General features: G+C 41.7%; 2 protein-coding genes across 4 annotated transcripts in view; one reads left to right on the forward strand and one right to left on the reverse strand.

The window, feature by feature from the left end:
* Window positions 1-15,813, forward strand: part of IQGAP2 (IQ motif containing GTPase activating protein 2) — a 277,347-nt gene that overhangs the window by 196,886 nt on the left and 64,648 nt on the right. The gene's annotated exons all lie outside the window — the stretch shown is intronic.
* On the reverse strand, window positions 6,687-12,834 carry F2RL2 (coagulation factor II thrombin receptor like 2). Its single transcript, XM_037032370.1, has 2 exons — window positions 12,363-12,834; window positions 6,687-8,531 (listed from the first exon to the last, which is right to left on the reverse strand). The coding sequence occupies exons 1-2, from the start codon at window positions 12,424-12,426 to the stop codon at window positions 7,465-7,467; spliced, it is 1,131 nt and encodes a 376-aa protein (XP_036888265.1). The 5' UTR covers window positions 12,427-12,834; the 3' UTR covers window positions 6,687-7,464.

A 15,813-nucleotide genomic window follows, 5' to 3' on the forward strand; every position in this document is an offset into this window, starting at 1 on the left:
TTAGGTGTTCACCAGAGTGGGGCAACCCAGTTGCTGGGTTGTGATGCTATATGTGGGGGCAGGGTCAGGGAACAATGGTGCTTGCTTCTTGCTCTCTTGGATTTCAGTCCCTTCTGCTGCTTCCCTCAAGCAAATTAGGCCATTCTGCTGCTGATTCCAGGTGGGTGGGCTTGTGTACATTCTAGGATCCTGTGGGTCTCTCCAGCGAATTCTGTGAGGCTGGGAGTCTCCCCGGGGACCTCAACCCCCACAAGTGTTTTTAATCAGTGCTTTTAAGCTTTATTTCTGGTCACTGGGGCCCTGGGTTGCCCGGTCTGTCTTGCTCCCTGTTTTTGCCTGGTTTATCTGCATGAGAATGTATGATTGCAGCAACCTTGTGCACCTCACTAGGTCTGCCCATTTCCTCCCTGTGCCCAGGGTCTGCCATCCACTGCTTTTTTCCTGTTGTGACCCCTCTCCACCGGCCACCAACTCTGCCCCTCTTACCAGTCTGGATGAATGGTTCGTTGTTGTTGGACTTCCGTACAGTTCAATTTTCTGTCTGTTCTTATGTGGTTTTTTTTCTAAATTTTTGTTGTCCTTAATTTTGGTTGTGCGAGGAGGCACAATGTGTCTGTCTACCTACGCCTCCATCTTGGCCAGAAGACCTCTAATCTTTTAAATTTTGTACCATGTATTACCTATGCAAAATAAATTATAAATAAAAATTCACTCAAAGTAAAAAAATAAAGCAATATAAATCCTGCTCAGTTACACATGACTAAACTGCCTCATTAAAGGAGACGAAAACTGTTCCTTAAGGGGTGGGCCTTCTGGGCTTTTAGCCATCCGGTCAGCATGGCCACACCCAGCATAGGCCCTGCGCCTTACAGGTGCCTTCACACAGATCTTCATTTGAGCCTCGCAGTGACTGTGGGGGCTGGGGGCTCTCTTATCTGGTGTCAGTGAACCTGAGGCTTGGGTTGAACGCCAGGCCCGTGAGTGGGAGAATGACACCCAAATTCAAGGCTTGTGTTGCCACATCCCAGGGCATGGGGAGGACAGCCTGTCCGCCAGGAAGGGTGGGCTGCCTCCCGTTGCTCCTACAAATGTAGCTGTGGCCCTGGCACACGGCACACTTACTGGCATTTTGAGATAAAAGTTATTTGCTTTGCAAAATAGAGACAGACTCATAGGTAAAGAGCAGGCTGACAGCTCTGTGGGGTGGGGTTGGAGGGATTGAGCAAAAAAGGAAAAGGATTTACAGACTTGGACAACAATGTGGTGATGGCAGGGGAGGGGGTTGTGGGTGGAGATGGAAGAGGGTAAAGGGAGATAAATGGTAATGAAAAAATACAATAAAAACATACATTGAATAATTTAAAAATTAGAAATAACGTTACTTGCTTTGGAAATAGAAGTTGCCATTCAAATCTTAACTTTGCCACAAATTAGGCAGGGATTTTAGTCAAGTCACCAAAATTCTCTTTGTTTCAGTTTTTACATGTGTAAAATGAGAATGGTAGTACCTACCTTATGGGACTATAAGATGATCCTCTGCCCACAGCCACATGGGGCTTCTCCTTGAGGTGAGCCAGACCACACAAGTGTTTCCAAGGCAGACAGTGGAGGTCCCATCCAGCGCATCCCACTGGAAGGTTCTAAATTAAGCCCGAACTCCACAGACCCCCTTCAGGGCCCCCAGGTGCTCACCTGAGTGATCGTGAGGTGCCAGCTCCCTGCTGGGCACCCTTCCTAAGTGGGGAATCAGTAGCTTTCACAATGTAATTAGAGCATTAAATATGAGCCTGGGGAACTGAGTTCTAGTTCAGGCACTAGAACACTTCGGCCAATAAAATTAGGGGCTTGAATTGTTTTGGCAACAGCTTTAAACAGATTTAAAACAACTCCAAGCAGTGAATCTGGTTTGGTTATATTCCTATTGTTAAATAGTTTTCTTTCTCTGTCCATTATTTTTTAATTTAATCTCTATTGTATTTTTTTCCATTACCATTTAGTCCCCTCCTACCCACCTTCCCTCCACCCACTAGTTTTGAAACTTTCTTTTCTCAGCCTGATCTTCTCAATGAGGGGATGTGAGGCAGAATCTGGTTGTGTTTGTCTGGTGGGGTCTCTGTGTCTCTCTTTTAACCTCTGCTGTTTTGGTAGCTAGAAATTCCCGTGGTGTTTATGGTGGTATTTCTGTGCCTTGCCTTCCCAAGGTCCAATCGTGGAAAATAATAGAAGAAAATGATGTTACTGGTATTGTCAGTATAAAATAAAGCTTCTGGCAAACTACAAGGTGTTAAAGGTCTCAATTATATCATCTTCAAAGAATGGATGCTGAGTTTTATCAAAGAATGAGGAAGTAATGTCAGTTGGTAAGGACTCTTGGTCCTTGTTAATAGTATTTCAAGTATAATCTTTGTATAGGCACCAAATTTCTTTTGTCTCCTGGGGAAAGTCTGGGTAATGAGTGTTGTTACATACTTAGCAGAGAACACACCTTGTCTGTTCAAGAGAACAGACAGGAGAACAAGTGTTCAAGAGAACACTCCTTGTCTGGAGGCAGTGAATTCTGAGCTATTTTAATTTTTTTAAGTATATTGCATTGATTATGCTATTACAGTTTTCCTAATTTTGCCGCCCCTCTGCCTGGTACCCGCCCCCCCTTCACTCCAGTGATTCTACCCCCACCACCTTAGTTCATGTCCAAGGGTCATGCGTATAAGTTATATGGCTTCCCCACTGCCTATTCTGTTCTTAACATCCCCTGTTTTATTTTATACCTACCCAATTATGCTTCTAAATCCTTATACCTTTTCCCCCAGTCTCTGTCTTTCCCCTCCCAGCTGGTGACCCTCCATGTGATCTCCATATCTATGGTTCTATTCCTGTTCTGGTTGTTTGTTTTTATGTTTGATTCAGTTGTTGATCGTTGTGAGTTTGTTGTCATTTTACTGTTCATAGTTTTGATCTGCTTTCACTTAATAAGTCCCTTTAACATTTCATATAATAAGGGCTGGTTGATGATGAACTCCTTTAGCTTTACTTTGTCTAGGAAGCACTTTATCCACCTTTCAATTCTAAATGAAAGCTTTGCTGGATAGAGCAATGACTTGGATGTAGGCCCTTACTTTTCATGACTTGGAATACTTCTTTGCAGCCCCTTCTTGCCCGTAAGGTCTCTTTTGAGAAATCAGCTGACAGTCTAATGAGAACTCCTTTGTAGTTAAGTCTGCTTTTCTCTTGCTGCCTTTAAGATTCTCTCTTTATCATTAACCTTTGGCATTTTAATTATGATGTGTCTTGGTGTGGTCCTCTTTGGGTCCAACTTGTTTGGGACTCTCTGTGATTCCTGGGCTTGTATCTATTTCCTTTGCCAAATTAGGGACATCCTCTTTCATTGTTTTTTCAGATAAATTTTGCAATTTATTTTTTCATAAAGAAATTTATTTTTTCATAAAGAAATTTTGCAATTTCTTGCTCTTCCTCTTCTCCTTCTGGCACCCCTATGATTTGGATCTCGGCCCTTTTAGAGACGTCCCAGAGACCTCTTAAACTCTCCTTGTTTCTCTGAATGTGTATTTCTTCATTCTGTTCTAGTTGAATATTTCTTTCTTATGTTCCAAATTGTTTATCTGAATCCTGGTTCCCTTCCCTTCACTGTTGGTTTCCTGTATATTTTTCTTTATTCCCCTTAGTGTAGCCTTCATTTCTTCCCTTAAGCTCTTGCCCTGTTCTATGAGATCTTTGAGCATCCTGATCACCAGTGTTTTGAACTCTGCATCTGATAGGTTGGCTATCTCCACATCGCTTAGTTTTTCTGTTCTGTTCCTTCATTTGGGCCATATTTCTCTGTCTCCTCATTTTGGCAGCCTCCCTGTGCCTATGTACTAGGTAGAACCACTTTGATTTCCTGTCTTAGCACACTTGTTAAGTTGTATGAAGCAGAGCCTTGGGCATTCACCAGGGCGGGGCAATGTGCTTCAACACTTTGTGGCTCTTTGATGGGGGAGGGATTGAAGAGAGGACAGTGCTGCTGCTAGCTGACTTCTGGGGGTTTGCCTGGTACTTGCCCCTTTTCTAGTCACTTTGCCCACTTCCTGTATGCAACCAGAGCCCCTCACTGTCCTGCTTGTGGTCCCCAGAATGGGTGAGTTTGCATATGTTCCGGGTTCTCCTCAGAAACTGGGAGTTTCTTCCACCACCCTAAACCCCACTGGGTTTACAGCTCATTTTATGAGGTTTCATTTTTCTAGCACTAAGACCCTGGGCTGCACGAGGGCTGGGATCACTTGCTCACAAGGTGTCCCCCTCGTTATTGTCCACTACACATGGGTGTGGGACCCTCATTCCACCAGCCTCAACTGCCACACCACATTCTCTCCACCCAGATTTCCTTTCTCCCCCCCTCTTACCCATCTGGATGAATACAGCTTCTTTAAATCCTTGGTTGTCAGACTTCTGTACAGTTCTGGGTGTTTTTCCAGGTGATTTTTCTGGCAGTTCTGGCTGTTTTATGTTTTTAAGTCAGTTGTGATTCTTCTTATGATTATGCATTGAGGTGAAGCATGTCTACCTATGCCTCCATCTTTAGATGTTTTTAAATTGAAGGCTTTTCTTGGGAACATATGGATTATACCCCCCATTAAAAGTTCTATTTTGCTATAGGTAATGTGCTATATAAAAACAAAGTGTGCTTTTAACAAGGGAATATCATTGCATATTTTCTATAGTTAACTCTAATACAGTTGATTATTTGTAGAAACCAGTTCTTTCCATTGAAGTTTTTTTCATCCTGACATTTATTTTAGATTTGTTTTTCTTGCTTGCTTTAGTATTGACCTGATTTTGATTCTTCACACAATGACATGGATGTCGTAAAGGGTCTTTATGGGCATGTTGTTCTTGTTTTTTAACCTGAGTCAATGAAATAGGAAGCTCTGCACACTAAAAAATATGGCACTTAAATTTTTTTATTGTTTTGACAGTCACTACAGAGTATAATGGCCAGTGCACATTTTTACAGACTTGAAAATTCATGTCAGCAATCTTTCATGTCCTTAACTACTTCACCTCCTGTCTAATCCCTAAACTAAGGGAAAGATAGTCATTTACCTACAGGAAGATACTGGGCATTTATAACACAATATTGTTTTTTTCAATAAAATCTATATTTAAGGAACTATATTTAAGTGCATCCACTTAAACCGTATTTAAGTGCATCCATTTAAAATGATGGATGCACTTTAAACTTCTAAATGGCTTTGAGTATATTCCTAGCTTAGCTTCCTTACTTTTTTACATTCCCACCAAAAACGATGCTGTCGGCGTCATGCACAGGGCCTTGCTTTCTCAGTATGAACTGAATGGGCTTTCATGCTGTTGAGAGGCTTTGGGATTGTATTCCCTCATTCACTTCTCCACATCATATGTAAAGCATGAAGCTGGGCCCCACAGACCCTGAAAAAGCTTGCGCCTGCCTGGGGTTGCCACAGAAAGCATTCGGAAGGGAGGGAGGGATCTCCTTTTCTACTGTGTATGGTACTTAAGTGTTTACAGGATCAACATTTGTACATAAATGAACTATATATAAGTACCGTAATAAAAAGTCAGCCCTGACCAGTGTGGCTCAGTTTGTTGGAGGGTTGTTCCACGCACAAAAATGTTGTGGGTTCCATTCCTGGTCAGGGCACATACCTAGGTTGTGGGTTCGGTCCCTGGTTGGAAGCCTACAAGAGGCAGCGTTTCTCTCAGTGTTTCTCAGTGTTTCTCTCCCCCTTCACCACCTCCTCTCTTTCTAAAAGCAGTGGAAAAGTGTCCTCGGGTGAGGGCAAAAATTAAAAATAAAGATACAATGAAATGCTTTGAAAGTTCAGATTAGAGAAGTGAACTTCTAGCTTGAGAATCAGGAAAGAATGGTCCTTTGAGGACTTCGAGAGATGGAAAGAATTAAAGCAAGCATGTTAAAAACAGCTTTTCAGCTGAAGGCAGGGCAAGAAGAAGAGAAATCATATCACAGCAAAGCCAGAGGTTTGGCTATATCTACATCACAGGCAAGGCTTATTGGAAAGTAAAATTAGAAGGTTAGCCCTGAATGCCAAACTAAGTATTTATTATTTATCCCAACGCTGTGGAGAATCCATGCAGGTTTTTGTTTTTTGTTTTTTGTTTTATTGTATCCTCTGTATTGGTTTTAGGTATACAGCTTAGTGACTAGATAATCATATACTTTACACAGTGTTCCCCTCGGTTTTGTTCATTACACCACCTGGCAACATGCATGGTTATCACAATATTATTGGCTACACCCCATGCTGTCTTTCCATCCCCATGACTATTCTTGTGGTTTTTAGTCCCTTCACCTCTTTTACCCACTGCCCCAGCCCCTCACCACCGGCAACCACCAGTCCTCTCTCTGTATCTCTGAGTCTGTTTCCATTTTGTTTCTTCATTTATTTTGTTCTTTAGCTTCCACTTATAGGTGAAATCATATGGTATTTCTCTTTCTCTGATTTATTTCACTGAGCACAGTACCCTCTAGGTCCATGCTATTGCAAACAGTAAGATTTCATTCTTTTTGATGAACAAATAGTATTCCATTGTCTATAGGTGCCACAGCTTTTTTAAAAAAGGTTTTATTTATTTATTTAGAGCAAGCAGAAGGGAGGGAGTCAGGGAGAGAAACATCCACGTGTGGTTGCCTCTCGTGCCCGCTACTGGGGACCTGGCTCACGATCCAGTCATGTGCCCTGATTGAGAACAAACAGATGACCCTTTGGCTTACAGGCTGACACTCAGTCCACTGAGCTACACCAGCCAGGGCATATGTGCCACAATTTTTTTATCCACTCATATCTTGAGGGGCACTTGGGTTGCTTTCATGGCTTGGCTACTATAAATAGTGTTGCAATGAGCTGGGGGGTTTGAGTGAGATATTCAAACTGATAGTTGAGGAAGAAAAATATGGCTGTGGCCCCCATGAAGTGGAGGTGAAGAGAGTGGTTGGAAGGCACAGGTGGGACTCAGACAATGGGTCCTAGTGAGAGAGTTTTAAAGATCAAATCAGTCAGTGAGGCAGCCACCAGCATGAAAGTCGAAGGAGGCAGAGGAATCACAAATGATGCCAGGCACATAAAACTGAGATCTTAGCTTCTCCCCATGCTGAGTCATTGTCCCTTTTCCCATTCTCCATCTATAGTAGAAAGCTCATAGAGTAGACAAAATGGAGATATAAAGAGCTTGAAGTCCCAGTCAGGCAAATGAGTCAGCTGCCGTAAAGAGAGTGGTGATACCTTTTCTCCTGTACTGATGTTCTTACAATACTGGTAGTGTTTTTTTAAAGCTAGTGCTTTTGTAATATTTTATTTTGAAGCACTATCTCTTAGGAGCTCAAAAATGGAGCTAGAGCATAGAGCTCTTTGCACTTATGCTCATGTTATCCCAAGAATGTATGTTTTCACAAATGGCATTCCTTTTTCTCTAAGGTGATTTCACTATTGTAAGGTAAGCAGTGGAATGATCTGGGACTTTTGACATGAGAAAATAAAGGAATGGATCTAAGCAACTATTCAGACTACCCAGGCACAAAGCTATGCGATAGATAAAGTATAAACTGTCAGTGTTATAGTAGTTGCTGGTGTGGTGAATAATAAGTGTGATATTGCTTGGAGCAAAGCAAATGGTAAAAATCACGAGAATGAGGAGACTCGCCTTAACATACCACAACCACCTATTGTCATATGCATTAAGTGTCCGAATGATGGTTGTGTAGCAGTAGATAATGACCACAAATGGAATTAAGAATCCAAAAAACGCCAAGGAGATGAAGTAGTAGAGTTGGAGGAGAGACGAAGACGCACATATGTTGTGGATGTCGTGGCAGGTGGTAATGTCCCTGTGAACAAGGTGATACTCCTGCTTCAGGATGAAAAATGGCAGTATGTATAAGAAAACTGTTGCCCACACCAACCCACACGTTATCAAGGCACAGGTACGCTTGGGCAGCCCCCGGTAAATAAAAGGATGGACAATGGCTAGGTAGCGGCTGATACTGATGCTGGCGAGGATCAGAATGGAGCAGTACATATTACCGTAAAAGATGACCGTGGTGGCCCGGCACAAGACCTCTCCAAATACCCAGTTGTTCCCATTGAGGTGGTAAGCTATTTTAAAGGGCAGTGTGGCACAAAAAAGAAAGTCTGCAATGGCCAGATTGGTATAGAAGATGGTCGTGCAGATGGATCTGGTCCTGAAGAAGAGCATCCACAAGGTCACTGCGTTGCCTGGCACACCTACGGCGAACACCAGGATGTAGATGGCAGGTATCAGCCTGGTACTTAAGGAGCTGCTCAGATACCCCATGGTAGCATTATTCACGTGGAGATTTGAAACACTTTCTTCAGGGCACTTAATTTTTACGTTTGTGGTTTCTGCCCAGTCTTCTATGGCAGAAAAGGGGATCTCTTCAAAAGAATTCAGGGGAGCTCCACAGAAGGTCTTGATGAGTAATGTTGGCTCTCCCAAGTTGTCTGTGTCATTTCCTGTACCTGTCATTAAAAAGAAGTATTAACATACGAAATTTTGGTGAGCCATATCTATGGTTCAGAAGTCAGTAGTAAAACTAAATGTATTTCACTACACAATTTCTATAGTTCTAAAATTTAGCGTCATTTTTATTTTTAAAAAATTATTATAGATCAGGCAGTCAAAGGAATATCATATGCCCCAGCACCATGCTGGCCAATGCAGGAGCAGAAAGTACATGACAACTCCCAGCCTGTAAGGGATTTATAATACCGTTGGAGCGAAACAAAGTAGCACACCAGCCCATTGTAGGCCAGCGTCACATTAACTGTACACTGTATAGTCACTCAGACAATAGTTGACAGATTTAGGCGTTTGAGCAAAATGTCAAGGAAAAGACAAACGTAGCAAAGATGAGGGAGGTTCACAAAGAGATGGAATTTAATAGAGGAACAAGATTCTGAGAGATGACGAGTGGGCAGAGGCAGAGTGTGAGCTGTAATGGGAGCCAGAAGTGTCAGATAAGTTAATTCAACGAGTGCTGATTGCCCATTTTATTACATACAATTTTTAAATGAGCTCTGTCTCTGTCTTCAACTCGCAGACAAGTGGAAAAGTTACACAAAAATGCATTGTCTTTGCTAATAAAGTTCATCTGAGAGATAAAGTTGAAAGATTAGGTTACAACAAAATCTCTGAAAGGCCCCTAACCTAAGAAATCATGTGCTCATTGATAGATGCTGGAGTTCCACACAAAAACTGATGAGCAGGCAGGTGGCCCTTGTGGTGGACAGCATAATGATGCTCCAAAGTTTCTCTCTGCTAACGCCTGGAGCCTGCGAATGTGTTACCTTATGTGGCAAAAGGGACTTTGCATGTGTGAGTAAGGGTCTGGAGATAGGGAGAGTATCCCGGATTGTCCAGGTGGCCCCATGTAACCATGAGTCCTTACAATAGGGAGGCAAAAAGATCAAAATCAGAGAGAGAGAGAGATCTGAAGACGTTATGCTGCCGGCTTTGAAGACGGCAGGAGCCATGAACCAAGGAATGCAAGCCACTTCGAGAAAAAGGCAAGAAAACAGATTGTCCTCTAGAGCCTCCAGAATGAACACAGCCCTACTGTCACTTTGATTTTGGGACCTGTAACCTCCAGAACTGTAAGATATTAATAAATGAGTCAAGCCACTAATTTACGGTGATTTGTTATAACAGCAATAGGAAACCAATATAACAATGATTTATTTGACTTCTGTTTAAGATGACTTTGGTGACAGTGTAGAAAATAGACTGAAAAGATAAGCAACCGAAGGCAAGAGGGCCTCATTTGGAGTCTGTTGTTACCACTTTAACTCAAGATGGTGAGTTATGGACCAAGAACAACAGCAGTGGCAACGTGAAGGTGAACGCATGAGACTGTGATGGAAGGTCAAAGGGACCTAGTATCTAACTGGTTATGGAGGTGGAGTGGGACTGGCAGGAGGCAAAGCTGACTTGGACGTTTCTATTCTAGATGACTTGGAAGATGAGGATGGTCCAAGGGGCAGCAACAGAGAGAAGCTGAGATCTCAATTTTGAGTATTCCTGATTTTGAGTTGCTGGTGGGATATTAGACTGTAGAATGGCCCAGGGCAGGTTGAAGACTTAGGAGTGGAGTCCAAACTTTCAGGAACCAAAATGAGAAGTATGGATTTCTTAGTCTGCATAGAGGCTGTAGTTTAATTTAATAGGAGTGTTGAACAGCCTAGGGAGAGATGTGAGGGGGACAAAAGCAACCAAAGGCAGACGTTAAGGGAAACACCAGATTTTAAGGGGAGGGGAGACAGGGGAAGAAAAATCAGAGGATGAAATCAATAAATACTATAATTATTTGGCATCATGTGGCATTTTGATACTAACAATCCTAATTCTTGAAAGGGCAATTTCAAAAATAAGACAAACATCTATACTTAGACCTGTTTATTATTATATAATTTTTCTATAAGTTAATCTTTGACATGATTACAAAGTAGATTCCCTCAAATATCTGTTAAGATGAACTTTTATGCTGAATTTAAACTTCATACTTGTCGATTTAAAACGCCATTTCTCTGCCAGTTTCTTTTCACGTGGCCTTTGAATTTCTACATGGTGAATACTTGAAGTCAGTGTTCAGTAACATGGGTCTCATTCAAAGCCAGTTTCGCTTCCTGGTTTCATCTCTACCAGTTGACCTCCGGTGAAATTGAAGCCTCCTTCATAACCCTGAGAGTGCACAAACTGAATTGAGTGTGTAACATTGACGGAGGGGCAGGGAGGTGCTCAGGTGTTATTTAAGGGAAGGTAGATTAAAGAAAAGGACAGAAAAGTCTGGGAAGTGGTGGTGGTTTGTGCCTATGTTTGGATGTGAACTCTGAGGCATGTGGAGGTGTGTTATATGACACTCAAGTTCAGCCACACAAGCCCTTTTGCTCACTTTTGAGTTTTGGAAAATTCTTGTATATCCCCCAAATAAACGTGCCTTCCAAGGTCGGCACGAAGCCGGAAGATGGGGGCTGAGGACACTGCCGCATGAGTTCTTTCCCTTCAGGGTCTGAGGAGAGAGCCATTGAAACCAAGTTGTTTGTCAGTTTTCAGAAAATTCCTGTGATTGAGCAAGATATCATGCCAAAATCATGCTAATGCTAAACCAACTCTGAAAAAGTCTTGAATCCATTTATTGTGAGAATCCCAGCTGATTGATTCAGCATGGGCACGTCTTTTATTCTCCATGGCCTGGCTTTCCTTAAGAAAAACTAGCACTCACTGTTAACATTTTTAAAAACCTATTGAATTCTTTATACAGGTTTCCATTTAGCATAATGATTCTAAAATGTTTTTCAACCCAAGAAAAGGCCTTAAAGAGGCTCAGGTCCAAAGGAAGCGGACTTCAGCCACTTCACATTTCTCCCCCACCCTCCTGAAGAAAGCAAAGTCACCGCCTCGAGACCCCACCGGCATCTAGAAGGAACCACCTCCATCCACAAGCCTTGCTTCTTTTGCTGTTCTGCTGTGTGGGCTTATCCACTCCAGAAGTAGTATTCACTCTATCCCATTCCTAAGTCCCACGCGTGCTGCTGTCCACAGGTGCTCTGAGCATTCTTGTCAGTGATGCCAGCTGTCACTTTTAGCAACACTCCTTGTTGATCCCAACAATGTGGACTGCAGTGTGACCTAACCATGAGAGCTGGAGATGCAGATCTAGCCCAGACTGGGTAATTTGGGAGCAAGCGCAGTTCCAGGCTAACATTGTGTTGAGTAAAATACGAAACACATTGCAAATTGAATGACAGTATTTGGGAGATTTCATTTCTAAAATTTAAAAATTACATATGAGGATAGGGAGAACTAAATCCCTTGTACAACTGAAAGTCAAAAAAGGCATTCCATTAAGAAATACTAATTAATTAGCATTGCTGATTACTGAAAGAAGACCGCTTGGCCTCTCTGACAATGCCCTTGTTTTCCCACTCCAGCATCACCAGAAGGTATAAACATAGGATTTTTTTAATCTCTTTTTTAAAGTTCTGTGTTTGCCGAGTCAGAGGAAATGCTTAGAAAATCAAAAACCCTCCCACAAAGAAAATTAACTTGAATTAATTGGAGAGGTCTAAAATTGTGGCTATGCCACTGATTTTTAAATATAAGTAGAGAACACTTAGTCTTTAACAAGGCTTAAATAGTAAATAAACTATAGCTGCTTCCATGGTGCCACCTTTTAATATCTAAGATCAAACTCTGCCTTTTGGGTTGCAATTTGTGTGAAATGCGAAGCAAATTAGATTCAGTGACACAAACCAGCACCTCCTTCCTACCCTGTAAGAAAAGAAAGCTCTTACCGCTCTGACAAGCAGTGGGCGACAGAAGCATGACTCCAGCGGCTGCAAAGATGAGGGCCTTCATTCTGATGACCTGAGTCCCGCTTCCCAAACGTTACCCAGTGTGGAAGGCTAGGGAGCACGGTTTCACTGCCGCTCCGTGTGTTAACAGCAGATGGAAACCTAGTGCTCTCTGTAGAACTATGTTTCTGTGCTCTGCAGGCAGAGCTTGCTCAGGTCGTCTTCCCGGAAGGGGTGTGACGGCGCCCCTGTGTTGGTGTGCGTGACTCAGACTGAGCCTCTGTACACATGACATGATCTTGGAGAGGGTCTTTTAACTCTTACCCACCCCGAATAGTCCCTTCTGAATAGATGCTGCAAATCTCTCCCACGTACTTCTGTGCGTTGAAAGAATGCAGAGCGTGTACAGTCCTTTGCAGAAGCAGGCTGAAAATAGACGCTGGCCAGCAGTTAGTTTTCACTCTGTCCCATTTCTCATTTTATACATGGGGTTCTACTTAACAATTAGCTTCTACTTAATAATGACCAATAAAAAATTATCCTCTTCTTTATTATCCCACCTATTTCAAGTCTGAATTCTTAAACTCATTACATGATTATAAATTAAATAAATCATGGAAAGCAAACATTTTTGTGAAGTTAAAATTAGTTGCCTGATTACTCTGAAAATTCACACTGGCTTGAATTTGTCATCAGCGCTTAGCCAGAACTTTTGCTCATCATATTCTGAGCCATTCAATAGGGTCAGATATTAAGAGGGGGAGGGGGTCATACAACAGTATTTGATTAAACTAAAACCATAACACAACATTGAAATTCAGAGGACTCCCTTTACTCCATGGGTGTTGGTGAGCAAGTCAACAATAAGTTTTTTTTGTAATTGTGGTAAAATATACAAAACATAAAATTTACCATCTTAACTGTTATGAAGTGTTAACACATTATTAACACAACTCAGTAGGGTTAAGTGCATTTATGTTGCGTAACATATAAGCTTTAATTGAGTAATATTATGGAAGGTATGATTTAATTTGTAGAAAAAAATACTGCACTATAACAGATTTTCCTATAATTGAAAAACTTAAGGTGAAATGCTAAGCCAGACAACCCATTTTATGGGCCCATTGCCCATAAAATGCAGCAAGAATAAAAAAATACCAATTTCACCTGGGACTCAAAGGCTTGACAAATAAGCTAGGAATTAATTGATCTGTGCAAAATTTTTGCATCTGATTAAATTGCGCCACACCAAGTTTACAAGCAAAAGTCCGTCTTTAATACTTCAACTACATAGCATATGGTAACACACACTGTAATAAAATGCCATTTTGTTATAGAAATAATAACCAAAAAACAAAACATTGAACAGAGGGTACTTTTGTGTTTAAAATTTTCTAGGAGTTTGGTACTTGATTTTCAGATGGCCTAGTTTCTGGTCACTTAATCCATTTGTAACTCATGTGTTGAACCTGGCTGTTCAGCTGGAGGTAGAGCTGTGGCCATCCTGTAAATATATTTCCAGTCTTCTAAAGAACAGTTGTTCTGCAATCCCACCAACAGTGAACTAGGTCCCCTTTTCCCCACAACCTCTCCAGCACTTGTTGTTTGTTTCTATGGTACAACCACTATGGAAAACAGTATGGAATTTTCTAAGAAAACTAAAAATGAACGTGCCTTTTGACCCAGCAATTCCACTCTTAGGAGTATATCCTAAGAACCCTGAAACACCAATCCAAAAGAACCTATGCACCCCAATGTTCATAGCAGCACAATTCACGATAGCCAAGAGTTGGAAGCAACCTAGATGCCCATCGGTCAATGACTGGATCAAAAAACTATGGTCCATTTACACAATGGAATTCTATGCTGCAGAAAGGAAGAAGGAACTCCTACCCTTTGCAACATCATGGATGGAACTGGAAAGCATTATGCTGAGCGAAATAAGCCAGGCGGTGAAAGACAAATACCATATGATATCACCGTTAACAGGAATCTAAACAAAACAAACAAGCAAGCAAAATATGACCAATGACACTCAAATACGGAACAGGCTGACAGGGTCCAGAGGGGGGAGGGGAGAGAATCATAGGGGAAAAGGGGATAGACTCACATGAACAAGTATAAAGATCACATGGACAATAACTAAGGTGGGGGACGGAAATGGGAGGGAGGTGGGGAGCACTGGGGGGGGGCAGGGCTGGGAATATAAGACAGAAAACTGTACTTGAACAAGAATTAAATAAAAATTAAAATTTAAAAAAATCAAAAAAAGCAGTCGAAGAGGGGCCATTACACTGGTAGGATTTAGTTTTTACTCGTGATTTTTTTTTTAATGTTTAGCAACTGTTGACTTGAATTTGCTTGATTTGCAAAGTCTCTCTTTTGTTTGGCTTTTAAAATTAATCCCATCAGCTTTGAAGTAGGACTGTGGCTTTCTTTTCCTCTGGGTAAAAGTTTGTATGATGCATCTGTTACAGTGATAAGTTACAAAGAAATATGGCAAATACCCTTCAAAAAACCTGAGACATCCATCAGTGACCTTGTATACACTTAGGTATTAGGCTGTACCTTGTGAGTGTGGCCTTTTTTCTGTCTGGGAAACAGAAAAAATAGTTACTGTTTCCCTGTTTCTTCATTCCTCCTCTAATCTTGAACTTCCCATTTTAGTCTTCCCCATTCATCCTGCCCAGAAACGAACATCTTAACTAGCTCTGAAGGTTCCCATATGGCAGATCTAGCTAGAGATGATTGGGGAAGCAGAGGCCCAGCTTTCCGCAGTGGTCTTTGTTAGCCCGGAGGTTGCAGGATTGAAATGAAACATTTTTATCTCACTCTCACAACGCTGGTGAATGTTACTTCTCCTATCTGCTTCCCGTCCTTCCTGAGTCCTAAAGGACGAAGGTGGTTCTCCATGGCTCCGATGAGCTACCTTCTCTTCATCACAGTCATGCTTTAGGCTTTAGTATGTGACACTTATTTCTGCACACAGGCAAAATTCCCATTTTTAAAAAAGGACTGTCTCATCCTCCCCCAGAACATTTGATTCCTACTGATAAAATAATTTACTCACAATCTAGGACAAGTTTATATAAAATCCAGTTGCTGACTGGAAGTCCCAGTTAATTATCTCCCAGCACTGCACCTGTAGCGAGGTCATCAGAATCAACCCAAAGGTTAAAAATTTTTTGAATTAAATTTAAAGAAAGGAAAAACAATTCAATACCTTTTTATTGGTGCTATCACTTCCTTTCTGAAACTAGTCTTTTCTGCCCCTTTGTAACTCAGTACCCCTACTTACTATAAGTTGGCCCCATCTTGGCTATTTCTTTTTTTTTTTAATTTTATTTATTTATCTTTAGTAGGGAAGGGAAAGAGAGAAGGATAGAAATATCAATGTATGGTTGCTTCTGGTGCATCCCCTGCTGGGAACTGGCCCCTGCTGAGAACTGGC

This window comes from Sturnira hondurensis, unplaced genomic scaffold, assembly GCF_014824575.4.
Source record: "Sturnira hondurensis isolate 20B ecotype Veracruz unplaced genomic scaffold, ASM1482457v3 Scaffold0021354, whole genome shotgun sequence".
NCBI lineage: Eukaryota > Metazoa > Chordata > Mammalia > Chiroptera > Phyllostomidae > Sturnira > Sturnira hondurensis.